The sequence below is a fragment of the Caretta caretta genome, chromosome 12, assembly GCF_965140235.1.
Source record: "Caretta caretta isolate rCarCar2 chromosome 12, rCarCar1.hap1, whole genome shotgun sequence".
In the NCBI taxonomy this organism is placed as follows: Eukaryota; Metazoa; Chordata; order Testudines; family Cheloniidae; genus Caretta; species Caretta caretta.
In genome coordinates, this window is record NC_134217.1 from 3,541,628 (window position 1) to 3,555,665 (window position 14,038).

Below are 14,038 nucleotides of genomic sequence, written 5' to 3' on the forward strand. Positions count from 1 at the left end.
TCTCTGGGCTGTCACCATTGCAGGTTCCCATGGATGCTGGTCTCCCACTGCTGAGCAGCAGCATCTGTGTGAATGCACCCCCTCTATCACTGGGTCTCTCTTCCTGGCAAATTCTTCAGCAAGGCACCTTGTGGCCTGTTCTCTTCCCAGATCAGCAACGGGCCCACGTTTAGCTGCATGCTCCTGGCTTCTGTGGTGATGCCCACCGTCCACTTCTCCTTTACCAAGCTCGACTTTGGAACCTGCTTCATCTACTATGCCGGGATGCCCCCTGCCAGACACGTCCTTACCATCACAAACAAGGAGGCCAAGGAGATTAGGTAGGGCAGCAGTGGGAAGCTAACCCATGTTAGCTGCTTCCCTGGTCCAAGTCAGAGAGTTTGAGCATAGATCTCCCACATCCCAGTTGAGCACCCTAATCACCAGGCTATTGGCTATTCTGGGGTGAGTGTCGCTGTCTCTGGATTTGGCCAGAAATTCCATCCTGGCCTTGATAAACCTTCCCAATGAAAGTTTCATGAAAACCAACCCTTTCCCATGACAGATCAGAATTTTCCCATAGAAAACCATTTTATCAAAGAAATCCTGACCATTACTACACGTATGCCCCATGAACCAGGGCAGTGCTGTTATTCCCATTGTACAGATGGGGGAACTGTAGCACAGAGAGGCTCAGTGACATGCGCAAGGTCACATAGGAAGTCTATGGAAGAGGAGGGAAGTGAACTCATGTCTCCCCAGTCCCTATCCAGCACCCTTACCACTGGGCCATTTTTCTAGGGAGAGAGAGGGCAGTGTGTCTGTATTCAGCTTCCAAACTGCCTAATAGTTATAAGCACATAAATCACACAGAAAAGGACACATTTTCCGAAGTGATAGACCCTCTTTTCTGTTTTCATGTGAGATAAGAGGGTGCCTTCATTCACTGACCTGTATGAAAGAAGTGCATTCAGCCGGGGGAGTCCTGCCAGGCGTTTTTCCCCATGGTGATCTGAAGATACCTGTATTTACTTCCCTTTGGGGTTATGTTCATCAGAACAGACCCAATTCAACACTGCTGGCATTAAGCAGACCCAGCTTCTGTTGCCATCAGGGTGGATTTGTCTCAGTCTGCATAGCTAGCAGACTTGGTTGGACCACTGGCAACTCCTCCGGATAAAATTGAATGGATGTGGTCAAAGAGGGATGGGGGACAGTTCTCAGCTACTGAATGATCACCAGCCAAACATTCAGAAAGGATTTTTTTCTGGTCTTCCACAGCTTAGACTGCTTGTACACCAACACTACTCACTTTGAGGTGAGCTTCCAGGCTGAAGTGCTGAGTCCTGGAGGGAAGATGGAGGTGCCAGTCACTTTCTATCCCCGAGAGGCTGTTTCGTACCACGATATCATCCCCTTTGAAATCAATGGGCTCTCCCAACAGACGATTGAGGTTCTGGGAAAGGGCACGGAGATGAAGGTGAGATCAGACCACTGTTCTATAGCTCCATATGTCACACGGTCAGAGTGAATCTCTTTCTCCTTTCCTCAGTCATCCACTCGTTGCCTTTCTCCCGTTCCTCATTACCAATCCTCGCACCTTCCCCATTCTGTTATTCTTATCCTGCCCACAGATCGACATCTTAGACCTTCCCAGCAAAGTGGTGAAATTGGGTGCGCTGTCTGCTGGACAAACTATGAAGAAGACTGTCACAATAGTGAACAATAGCGTTGCCCTTCTCACTTTTAACCTAACTTTCGTGTTCACTGTTCCAGAGCTGCTGGAATCTAAGGTAAGGCCTGTTCTTCAACTGGAGTGCTCTTTATCTTGCCACTTATTTGTTATTTGTACTGCCAATGTAGCGAGGAGCCCAGTCATGTCTAGGCACTGTAGGTTGTCTGACCTAGTGGGTAGCTATTATTAGAGTTTACAGGTAAGATGACCTGGTCTAGCACAGCTCAGCTGCCCAGAGACTGGACAAGCATTACAGGTAGTTGGGGAGTGAGTCCCCCACTGCATGCGGCAGAGACGCTCACCCTTAAGAAGACCTGCAGAACTCGCAATTGTTTTATTGCAATATCACAAACACTATCATGTAGCAAAGTAGACAGAGAGAATATAACCCCCAGAACTTGCATTCTCACACCATTCTTTGCATGCAGCCCTAGAGTTGGTAAGATGACCCATGAGAGGTCCTTGCCTTTGCAGGGCCCAGGAGTGCCTGAACAAAGTGCCACCTTGAATCATAGATGATGCTAACACCTAACTCATATTCAGTGGGGTTCTCAGCCCCTTTTCCTTATCTGTTTCCTCACCCTACTAATGTTTGGGTACCCTTCTTCCATAGGTTACTAGGACTCTTACTTCAAGCTTATTAGCAAATACATCCATCAGTTACCATGGCATTCTCACGACTGGACATCTGCTGGATATTCCTAACTGAAAATATCTAAAGCTAGTATAAACTTACCTTGTGATTACTTGTCAACAGTTCAGCAACACTTGCTTATAACAGCACTCTGTCTTGTAACAACCTGTGATACAGGGTCACTTACTGGTTAGCTGCTACATAGATGACTCGTGCCTCCCCATACCGGAGGGGGACAATCTAAAGGGGAGGACAAGTGACTGCCCCACACGTCTCCTCTGCCCAGAGACCTCCCCCACACTGTGCCCAGCCCAGGGCCACTGTGCTCTCCTCACCCCACGTTACCTTCCCAGGGAGGGGGGCTCTGTCCTCCTTCCACTGTACTTGCCCCCAGCATGTTCAGCCGCTCTCCCGGACAGCTGAGCCAGGCGGGGAGCAGGAGGGAGCCACTTCTCACACAGCTGAAGCTGGCTGCTCCTGGTCGCTGCTCCGTGCAGCGCAGCAGCTGCCTGAGAGAGCCTGGGTGGGGAGGCTGAGGTGACGGCCAGCTCCCTGCCTGGGGTTGGCTGCCAGTGCCAGGGGCCAAACATGCCAGGGAGGGGGGCTCTGGCTCACTCAGCCCCTGTCCCCGGCAGCTTGGCCCGAGTCGGGGGCAGCCCGCTGCTGCTCCCTCTCCAGCCAGGCTCTCTCAGGCAGCTGCTGCACTGCACAGAGCAGGGACCCAGCAGCTGGCATGAGAAATGTCTGGGCCTGCTCCTTTCACTCCCTGCCTGGGCCTGGCTGCCAGGGACAGGAGCTGAGTGTGCTAGGGGGCAGGTGCAGCGTGAGAAGGACAGCTCCCTTCTCCCTCCCCCAATCAGACCAATCTGGGGAGCACTTGACTCTGCATACACCCCCACACATTGCCTCTGGTTGCTTATGTTGAGTCTTTAGGCCTTAGTTACTTTGGCTACACTATTATATTACAGGCTTGAGGCCTGTAGGCTTTTGCATGCCTGCTTTGAGCCATACCTAGCTCTTATTAATCATTATACCATGTAGCTATAGCAACATAGCCTTGGATGGAAGGTGCTATGGAAGAGTAAGTATTTTCCCTCCTTCCCACCCATCCGCCAAACAGGTCCATTCTTGGCATAGATGTAATGGCAGCTGAGGAGAGGCACTGTAGGGACACACTACTACAGGGAGCGATTGGGATTGGGCTAATAATGATGGGAGCAGCACAGGAATGAAACTAAGCAGCTCTGGGAAATCTCTCCTGTTACTCTCAATAGCTCTGAGGGCTCTGTGTTCCCAGTGGTCAGACATCACATTTGGCCCTCTGTCTGGGCAGGTTCTCAGCTTGTCTCCATCCAGCGACATAACTCTGAAGCCCAAAGGGGGCACCTGCAGCGTAGAGGTGACTTTCTCCCCAAAGTGCCGCATCCCGCAGTTTGCGGAGGAGGTGATGCTCGAGTGCATGGGGCTGCTGCACTCCTTCTTTGTGGTGCGGGGCTGCTGCCAGGGCATTGAAGTGAGCTTGGACCAGGATCATATCCCCTTTGGAGCAGTGGTGCAGCGGAGCCAGGCTTCCCGGCGCGTCCTCATGCGGAACACGGGAGACATAGGAGTCAGGTGAGGTAGCGTCCTCACACAAGACCTATTCCACTGAAGGTTTGTGGTGAGCCTGAGCCCCAGGAGTTCTTTGCTTGACCTGTGCCTGTCCCAAGAACGCAGAGATAGCAGAACAGTATGTAGCATGCCATCAGAGTGGTGGAATATGGCCTCCCTACAGGCTCAGTTCTGTAGCCCCCAGTGTTGCTGAGATACTCACGCAAGCCAAATCATCCCATTTAACTCAGTGCCAGTGTGCGCTGCCATGTGAGTCAGGACTGCAGGCCCATAGCCACCTTTCATGCTACTGCAGCTGTGCCCAAGGGCTGTATCTATAGCTGACTGACAGCACAGAAAGGCATCAAGATGCTTAGAGAACCCTGCTCCATCTTTCCCAACCCGGCCTGGGATGCACTGTGAGCCCAGCTTTAAACTGTCCTTTTCTTTGTGCTTTTCTTGGAAAGATTTAAATGGGACATCAAGAGTTTTGAGCCAGATTTCTCCATTAGCCCGGTGGAGGGTTACATTTCCCCAGGAATGGAAGTCCCCTTCGAAGTGATCTTTCATCCCTATGAGCTGAACCCAGATATCCACTATGACAACCTGCAGTGCTGCATCCAGGGCAGCGAAGCGCTCAAGCTCACTCTGACTGGATACTGTGTGGTGGTGCCCATGACAAAAGAGGTAACCTTAGCAGAGAGAGACCCCCCCCCCCGGCCCGTGCCATTCTCGGTCCAGCATAGAAGCTGGCTTGGTTCCCAAACCTGCAGTGTCACTGTGGATGCAGGGCATAGTCCCCCAGTTTCCCAGCACAGGTGGAAACTACAGCAGGACAGAGCTTTAATTCTAGGACTAGGTCCAAGTGAGGATCTTCAACTTCTGTAATGACATGAACACTCATGCCCAGCTTTGTGGCTCCAGTGTGGGCCTGACAGCACCTTGTGAAGGGAGAGGCCATGAACGGGAACTCTGGCACTGATGGACATTTCTTGAGTGCCGGACCCCACAGTCCTCCTGAATTCCAAAAGGAGAACTCAGACCAAATCAAGCAGCCAGTCCACAAAAAGGACTGTAATTGATGTCTGCCCATTCTGCAGCACTTACAATGAGTAGCCCCACTGCGTTCAGTAGGCCTGCTTGTGTTAATAAGGACTGCAGAATTGGGCCCTCCATGAAAACCTGCAAAATGGTTTTATAAGAGAGAGCTCTGTTTCTGTATTTATATATGCCTCCCTCTCTGTCTGTCCTTCACCCCTCTTTCTTTTGTGTCTTTGCATGTGGGTGAGGAGTACCTGCACCCCCACACACCACAATGCCATAGGTAAATGGAATGGATTCCCTAAGGGGGATGAAGTCTCTTTGTGCTCCTCTGTTGCAGGTGATGAATTTCACTTGTCAGGTGCGTGGAAAACACACCCAGACTATCATGCTGTCCAACCGGAGCAACCAGTCATGGAACCTGCAGCCCATCATTGAGGGGGAACAATGGAAAGGGCCTGAATTCATCAGGGTAGAGGCCCATCAGCAAAACAAGCCCTACGAGATCACTTACAGGCCCCTCACCATGAACGTGGAGAACAAGAAGCATCAGGTATGAGTGGTGGAGGCATGAAAGCAGTGCAGCCGTTTCTTTTATTGCACCAGACCTTTGTAACCACTGCTAGAGACCTGATAACACAGAGCACTGATTCTGGGAGAGTAACCTGTGTATCAGATTAGCACTACAAGCTTTAAAACAAAGATTTTCAGAGGATTTGAGTGTTGAAATGAGTCCCATCCTTCCGGGTGATGTCATAAGAACATAAGAATGGTCATACTGGGTCAGAACAAGGGTCCCTCTACCCCAGTATTCATATCCAACGGTGGCCAGTGCCAGCTGCTTCAGAGGGAATGAACAGAACAGGCAGTCATGGAGTGATCCATCCCTGTCGCCCATTCCCAGCTTCTGGCAAACAGAGGCTAGGAACACTTCAGAGCATGGTTTTGTATCCCTGCCCATCCTGGCTAATAGCCATTGACAGACCTATCCTCCGTGAACATATCTAGTTCTTTTTTGAACCCTGTTATAGTCTTGGCCTTCACAACATCATGTCATGGTATCCCTTGGACTGAGGAGACCCCTCTGGGAGAAGGGACACCAGTTATTAGGGAGAGACAGGTAACAGTAATGAGGAAATTGACAAGGTCCCTCACCAAAGGCTCTTATGTAAATTAAGTTGTCATGGGATAAGAGGGAAGATCCTTTCATGGACTGAGAACTGGTAAAAAGACAGGGAACAAAGGGTAGGAATAAATGGTAAATTTTCAGAATGGAGAAGGGTAACGAGTGGTGTTCCCCAAAGGTCAGTCCTAGGACCAATCCTATTCAATTTATTCATAAATGATCTGGAGAAAGGGGTAAACAGGGAGGTGGCAAAGTTTGCAGATGATACTAAACTGCGCAAGATAGTTAAGACCAAAGCAGACTGTGAAGAACTTCAAAAAGATCTCACCAAACTAAGTGACTGGGCAACAAAATGGCAAATGAAATTTAATGTGGATAAATGTAAAGTAATGCACATTGGGAAAAATAACCCCAGCTATACATACAATATGATGGGGGCTAATTTAGCTACAACTAATCAGGAAAGAGATCTTGGAGTCATCGTGGATAGTTCTCTGAAGACATCCATGCAGTGTGCAGCAGCAGTCAAAAAAGCTAACAGGGTGTTAGGAATCATTGAAAAACAGATAGAGAATAAGACGGAGAATATCTTATTGCCCTTATATAAATCCATGGTACACCCACCTTGAATCTTGAGTGCTGCATACAGATGTGGTCTCTTCATCTGAAAAAAGATATACTGGCATTAGAAAAGGTTCAGAAAAGGGCAACTAAAATGATTAGGGGTTTGGAATGGGTCCCCTATGAGGAGAGATTAAAGAGGCTAGGACTTTTCAGCTTGGAAAAGAGGAGACTAAGGGGGGATATGATAGAGGTCTGTAAAATCATGAGTGGTGTGGAGAAAGTGAATAAGGAAAAGTTATTTACTTGTTCCCATAATATAAGAACAAGGGGCCACCAAATGAAATTAGAATCATAGAATCATAGAATATCAGGGTTGGAAGGGACCCCTGAAGGTCATCTAGTCCAACCCCCTGCTCGAAGCAGGACCAATTCCCAGTTAAATCATCCCAGCCAGGGCTTTGTCAAGCCTGACCTTAAAAACCTCTAAGGAAGGAGATTCTACCACCTCCCTAGGTAACGCATTCCAGTGTTTCACCACCCTCTTAGTGAAAAAGTTTTTCCTAATATCCAATCTAAACCTCCCCCACTGCAACTTGAGACCATTACTCCTCGTTCTGTCATCTGCTACCATTGAGAACAGTCTAGAGCCATCCTCTTTGGAACCCCCTTTCAGGTAGTTGAAAGCAGCTATCAAATCCCCCCTCATTCTTCTCTTCTGCAGGCTAAACAATCTCAGCTCCCTCAGCCTCTCCTCATAAGTCATGTGTTCTAGACCCCTAATCATTTTTGTTGCCCTTCGCTGGACTCTCTCCAATTTATCCACATCCTTCTTGAAGTGTGGGGCCCAAAACTGGACACAGTACTCCAGATGAGGCCTCACCAATGTCGAATAGAGGGGAACGATCACGTCCCTCGATCTGCTCGCTATGCCCCTACTTATACATCCCAAAATGCCATTGGCCTTCTTGGCAACAAGGGCACACTGCTGACTCATATCCAGCTTCTCGTCCACTGTCACCCCTAGGTCCTTTTCCGCAGAACTGCTGCCTAGCCATTCGGTCCCTAGTCTGTAGCGGTGCATTGGATTCTTCCATCCTAAGTGCAGGACCCTGCACTTATCCTTATTGAACCTCATCAGATTTCTTTTGGCCCAATCCTCCAATTTGTCTAGGTCCTTCTGTATCCTATCCCTCCCCTCCAGCGTATCTACCACTCCTCCCAGTTTAGTATCATCCGCAAATTTGCTGAGTGCAATCCACACCATCCTCCAGATCATTTATGGGATTAATTAATGGGCAGCAGGTTTAAAACAAATGAAAGGAAGTTCTTCTCCACACAGTGCACTGTCAACCTGTGGAACTCCTTGCCTGAGGAGGTTGTGAAGGCTAGGACTATAACAGGGTTTAAAAGAGAACTGGACAAATTCATGGAGGTTAAGTCCATTAATGGCTATTAGCCAGGATGGGTAAGGAATAGTGTCCCTAGCCTCTGTTTGTCAGAGGGTGGAGATGGATGGCAGGAGAGAGATCACTGGATCATTACCTGTTAGGTTCATTCCCTCTGGGGCACCTGGCACTGGCCACTGTCGGCAGACCGGATCCTGGGCTGGATGGACCTTTGGTCTGACCCAGTCTGGCCATTCTTATGGGAAATCAATTATTAGAAATAGCTGGGTTTGTGATGACTGGGAGAACCACATGGTGGATTGCCTGCCAGGTGCAAAGGTTGCAGATCTCTCAATACACCTAGATCAGAGGTGGGCAAACTATGGCCCACAGACCACATCCGGCCCGTGAGCTCCTGGCCCGGAAGGCTCACCCCCAGCCCCTCCCCTGCTGTTCCTCTTGCCCCGCAGCCTCAGCTCACTGTGCCTGAGTGAGCTCCTGGGGCGGCGGGGCTGCGAGCTCCTGGGTCAGCACCGCTGCAGAGCCTGGCCTGATCCGGTCTCTGTGCTGCGCGGCAAGGGGGCAGGAAGCGGGGGGCTGGATAGAGGGCAGTGAAGTTCGGGGGGAGTGGTCAGGGGGCGGGGGTGTGGATAGGGGGTGCGGCAGTCAGAGGGTGGGGAACGGGGGGGTTGAATGGGGGCAGGGGTCCTGGGCGGGGGCCAGTCAGGAAGGAGGGGGGGTTGGATGGGGCGGCAGGGGGCAGTCAGGGGCACGGATTCCGGGGCTAGTCAGGGGACAGGGAGAAGGGGTGTTTGGATGGGGCAGGGGTCCCGGGGGGTGGAGGCGGTCAGGAATGAGAGGAGGGGTTGGATGTGGTGGCGGGGGGGCAGTAAGGGGTGGGACTTTCGGGGGCGGTTGGGGGGGTGGATGGGGCAGGGATCGGGGGGGCATCAGGGGCGAGAAACAGGGTGGGGGGGATAAGGGGTGGGGGCCGGGCCATGCCTGGCTGTTTGGGGAGGCACAGACTCCCCTAACCCGCCCTCCATACAATTTACAAAACCCGATGTGGCCCTCAGGCCAAAAAGTTTGCCCGCCCCTGACCTAGATACACATATTTGCAGTGCTGGGGCAGATCCAGTGAACATGGTACAAGTAGGTACCAATGACACAGGGAAAAGTAGGAGAGAGGTCCTGGAGGCCAAATTTAGATTGAAGTCCAGGACCCCCACAATAGTGTTCTCTGAAATGCTCACAGAGCTGAGAAGACAGGCAGAACTACGGGGTCTCAATTCATGGGTTAGACAATGGCATTCGGGGGAGGGATTTAGCTTTATTAGGAACTGGGGATCCTTTGAGAAAAGGGAGAGTCTCTACAGGAAGTTTGGGCTCCACCTAACCCAAAACAGAGCCGGGTTGCTGGCGTGCACAATTAAAATTAATCACAATCGTAGAACAATTTTTCAACTCAGGGCTGGGGGCAAACCAACCGGTGCGGCACAGCACATGGTTCTGACAGACACATCCATGGGGAGGATTTATTAACGGGGATTCTCCTAGTAAAGAGGAGAAGATAGAAGTTGATAAAGTACAGGTAGGAACTGAAGAGAAACAGTCAACCAAAAAAGGTCAGTTACATCCCAGGACGGCAGACAACTAAATACAGTATTGGCAAATGTTATATGTGCTTGTGTGCAAATGCTAGAAGTCTAAAATACCAAGATGTGTGAACTTGAGTGCCTGGTACTAAATGAGCATATTGATATACTAGGCATCTCAGAAAGTTGGTGGAATGATGTTAATCAATGGGACACAGTTATACCAGGGTACAAAATATATAGGAATGACAGAGCAGGTTGAGCAGGTGGGGGATGGCACTATATGTGAAAGAGAGCATAGAGTCAAATATAGTAAAAATCTGAATCAGTACCATCAAATCTCTATGGATAGAAATTCCATACTTTAATAAGAATATAGCAGTAGGAATGTACTAGCAACCCCCTGACCAGGATAGTGGTGGTGATTGTGAAATGCTCAGGGAGATTAGAGAGACTACAAAAACAGAAAACCCAATAATAATGGGAGATTTCAACTATGCACCTATTGACAGGGAACATGAGACTGCAGGATGGGATGCAGAGATAAAATTTTGAGACACAATTAATAACTGCTTCTTGGAGCGGCTAGTCCTGGAACACACAAGGGGAGAGGCCATTCTTGATTTAGTCATAAGTGGAAAACAGGATGTGGTTCAGTGTGTGAATATAGCTGAACTGCTCATTAATAGTGACCATAATGTAATTAAATTTAACATCCTTTTAGGAGGAAAAATACCAAAGAAACACCCACAGTAGCATTTAACTTCATAAGGGGGAACTACACAAAAATGAGGAAGCTAGTTAAATAGAAATTAAAAGGAACAGTCACAAGAGTGAAATACCTGCAAGCTGCATAGAAACGTTTTAAAAACACCATAATAGGGGCTCAGACTAAACATATTCCCCACATAAAAAAAAAACCAGCAAGAGAACCAATCAAATGCCACCATGGCTGAACAACAGAGTAGAAGTAGTAGTTAGATACTAAAAGGCACCCTTTAAAAACTGGAAGTCAGATCCTACTGAGGAAAATAGAAAGGAGCATAAACTCTGGCAACTCAATGTAAAAGTACAATTAGGGAGGCCAAAAAACAATATGAAGAGCAACTAGCAAAAGACACAATAACTAAAAGCAACATTTTTTTAAAGTACACCAGAAGCAGGAAGTCTGCCAAACAATTAGTGGGGCCAGTGGATGATTGAGGTGCTAAAGAAGCACTCCAGGAAGAGTGCTTTAAGGCCACTGTGGAGAAGCGAAATGAATTCTTTGCATTGGTGTACACTGCTGAGGATATGGGGGAGATCCCCACACCTGAGCGATTCTTTTTAGGTGACAAATTTAAGGAAGTGTCCAAGGTTGAGGTGTCATTAGAGGAGGTTTTGGAACAAATTGATAAATTAAACAGTAATAAGTCACTGGGACCAGTTCTGAAGGAACTCAAATATGAAATTGCAGAACTCCTAACTGTGGTATGTAACCTATTGCTTAAATCAGCCTCTGTGCCAGATGACTGGAATGTAAAGCCAATTTTTTAAAAAGGCTCCAGAGGCCATCCTGGCAATTGCCGGTAAGCCTAATTTCAGTACCAGACAAAAGGTTGAAACTATTGTAAAGAAGAAAATTATCAGACACATAGATGAACACAGTTGTGACCAGCGACACAGGGGGACCACACTGAGATTATTTAATTAGGGCAAACTGCAAAGAATGGGGCAGACAATTCCCAAAGCTTGTGGGTATTCCAATACGCAGAGCCACCAAGTTAGCCACAAAACAGCTTCTATAATACTTTACTGGTTACACAGAAGTTAAAAGCAACCCAGCCTTTGGGCTCCCTCCCAGACAGCCCAGTCAAATATGAATGTTCTACCAACCCCAAAAGATCGGACACATGATCTCCGAGGTTAATAAATATTTCAGATCTTACCCAAATACACACTTATAGCCAAATACACACTTATTAACTAAACTAAAATTTATTGAAAAAGAAAAGAGAGGGAGTATTGGTTAAAAGATCAGTATCCATACAGACATGAGTACGGTTCTGAGATCAGTTTCAGAGCAGAGATGGTGAGCTTTGAACTTGCATATAGCTCTTAGAAGTAGTCGATAGGTTCAGTCCAAAGTGCCATACACAGGGCGATCCAGATGGGACTGGAGACCTCAGTCTTATGACTCAAACTTCCCCTGAAAAAAGCTTCAGCAGATCTGAGATAAAAGGATCAGGTCCCAAGGGTTTTTATACAGTTTTTTGGTAGGCTGTGGTAACCTCTTTACAGCAGGGGTTCCTTGGGTGAAGAATAGCTGCTTTGAAGTAGAACTACCTATCTTCTATGCATACCTAAGTAATTAGTTGCATTCATCAGCATAAGGTAATTATCCATTAAGTAGTTTATAGACAATTTACCACAGACTTTAAAGTGAAATAAAGACAATGACGTTATCACACTCACATTTCATCTAAATGTTAATATTCCCCTTTTGATCTCTGAATCAATAGCTATAGTAATAGACAGAAACTGTCTGTTTACATGGCTAACATGTAACAAGATATAAATAAACACATACAATTAGTATTACCTCTAATTCTGTAACAATACAGGTGTGCATTTCAAAGCGCTAGTCCATTTAGCATGGCTATATTAACTATTTCCATGGAATAGCCCTAATTACCATTTACATACTTTTCTAACATAGGAATAAATGGTCAGTTTTCACAGTGGAGACAGGTAAATAGCAGGGTACCCTGGGTTTTTTAAATAGCAGTAACTGTACTGGGACCAGTGCTGGTCAACATATTCATAAGTAATCTGGAAAAAGGGGTAAACAGTGAAGTGTCAAAGTTTGTAGACAATACAAAATTACTCAAGATGGACTGGTAAAGTCCAAAGCTTACTGCAAAGAGTTACAAAGGGATCTCACAAAACTGGGTGACTGGGCAAGAAAATGGCAGATGAAATTCAGTGTTGATAAATGCAAAGTAATGCACATTGGAAAACATAATCCCAACTACACATATAAACTGACGGGGTCTAAATTAGCTGTTGTCGAGAAAGAGATCTTGGCATCATCGTTGATAGTTCTCTGGAAACATTTGCTCAATATGCAGTGGCAGTCAAAGAAGCTAACAGAATATTAGGAACCATTAAGAAAGGGATAGATAATCAGAACATTTCATATTGCCACTATATAAATCCATGGTATTCCCACACCTTGAATATTGCATGTGGTTCTGGTGGCCTCATCTCTGTACTAGAATTGGAAAAAGTACAGAGAAGGGCAACAAATATGATGCGGGGTCTGGATCAGCTTTCATGTGAGGAGAGATGGAGAAAGCCTGGGGCTGTTCAGCATAGAAGAAGAGAGGACGAAGGAAGGATCTGATCGAGGTCTATAGAATCATGACTGGACTCGGCTGCTAGCTCATGCTGCCAAGACGTCTCTGCTGTTGTTCTCAGAGCTCACTTGGGTATGGCTGCACATGCCGCAGTCACCCCTATGATTAGTGTAGACCAGTGGTCCCCAACCTTTCTGTGAGAATAGCACATTCCTATTCATAGAATCATAGAATCATAGAATATCAGGGTTGGAAGGGACCCCAGAAGGTCATCTAGTCCAACCCCCTGCTCGAAGCAGGACCAATTCCCAGTTAAATCCCCCAGAAGACTGTGGCGGGCGCCAGACACCCCGCCGCCGAAATGCTGCCGAGAAGCAGCAGTGGCAAGAAGCGTCGCCGCCGAGAAACGGCAACGCTTCTCGGTGGCATTTCGGCAGGCGGTTCTCTGCCGGCCGCCCTCAGCGGCGGCATTTCGGCGGCGCGGTGTCCAGGGGGCGCGCACAACTGCCCCAGCGGGTGCCATTACACCCGCGGGCACCACGTCGGGGACCCCGGTGTAGACAGACCTTGAGCTACGGAACCAGGACTGCACCAGGTGTGGCTGGTTTCACAGAGAGCACCGTGCCCCACTAAAAGGCCTCTCCAAGATGTCCCACACACTTGGAGGTCACAGCCGCTGCCCCATGGTGGTTTGCTGGGGAATCTTTCTGCTGGCCCGAGGATGCTAATCTGCAGACTAATAGCAGCTCACTGGGAGGTGCTGAAGAGGGAAGGGAAGGGCAGATGTGCACGGGAAGCAGGCTATGAATCAGGAGTGAGGACAGAGGGAGGCTGCACACTCTCACCTGGGGGAATCTGCAGGAGAGAGGCTTGTATGGGAGCTGGAGCATCATGGCAGGGACAGTGAGGGCCATGGGAGAAAGCTCACCATCCCCCAGCTTTATTAGCAATGGTGACTGCCAAGACCGCTTCTAAGGCAACAGCTGGAGACTTTGGGGGGCAGAACCTGGGATGCAGATCTCACAGAGTACTGTGCAGGGGAGGTGTCAGG

General features: G+C 48.3%; 1 protein-coding gene across 7 annotated transcripts in view; it reads left to right on the plus strand.

Moving 5' to 3' along the window:
• The window catches only part of HYDIN (HYDIN axonemal central pair apparatus protein), a 451,680-nt gene that overhangs the window by 427,153 nt on the left and 10,489 nt on the right, over positions 1–14,038 (plus strand). For 6 of the 7 annotated variants that reach the window (XM_048816820.2, XM_075118258.1, XM_075118260.1 and 3 more), the window contains 6 exons: positions 151–320; positions 1,261–1,459; positions 1,614–1,772; positions 3,682–3,962; positions 4,406–4,625; positions 5,320–5,532. In XM_048816820.2, the coding sequence (XP_048672777.2) occupies positions 151–320; positions 1,261–1,459; positions 1,614–1,772; positions 3,682–3,962; positions 4,406–4,625; positions 5,320–5,532 (1,242 nt within the window). Of the gene's footprint in view, positions 1–150; positions 321–1,260; positions 1,460–1,613; positions 1,773–3,681; positions 3,963–4,405; positions 4,626–5,319; positions 5,533–14,038 lie in introns of those variants that run through there. The other variant, XM_075118262.1, reaches the window with a different exon arrangement.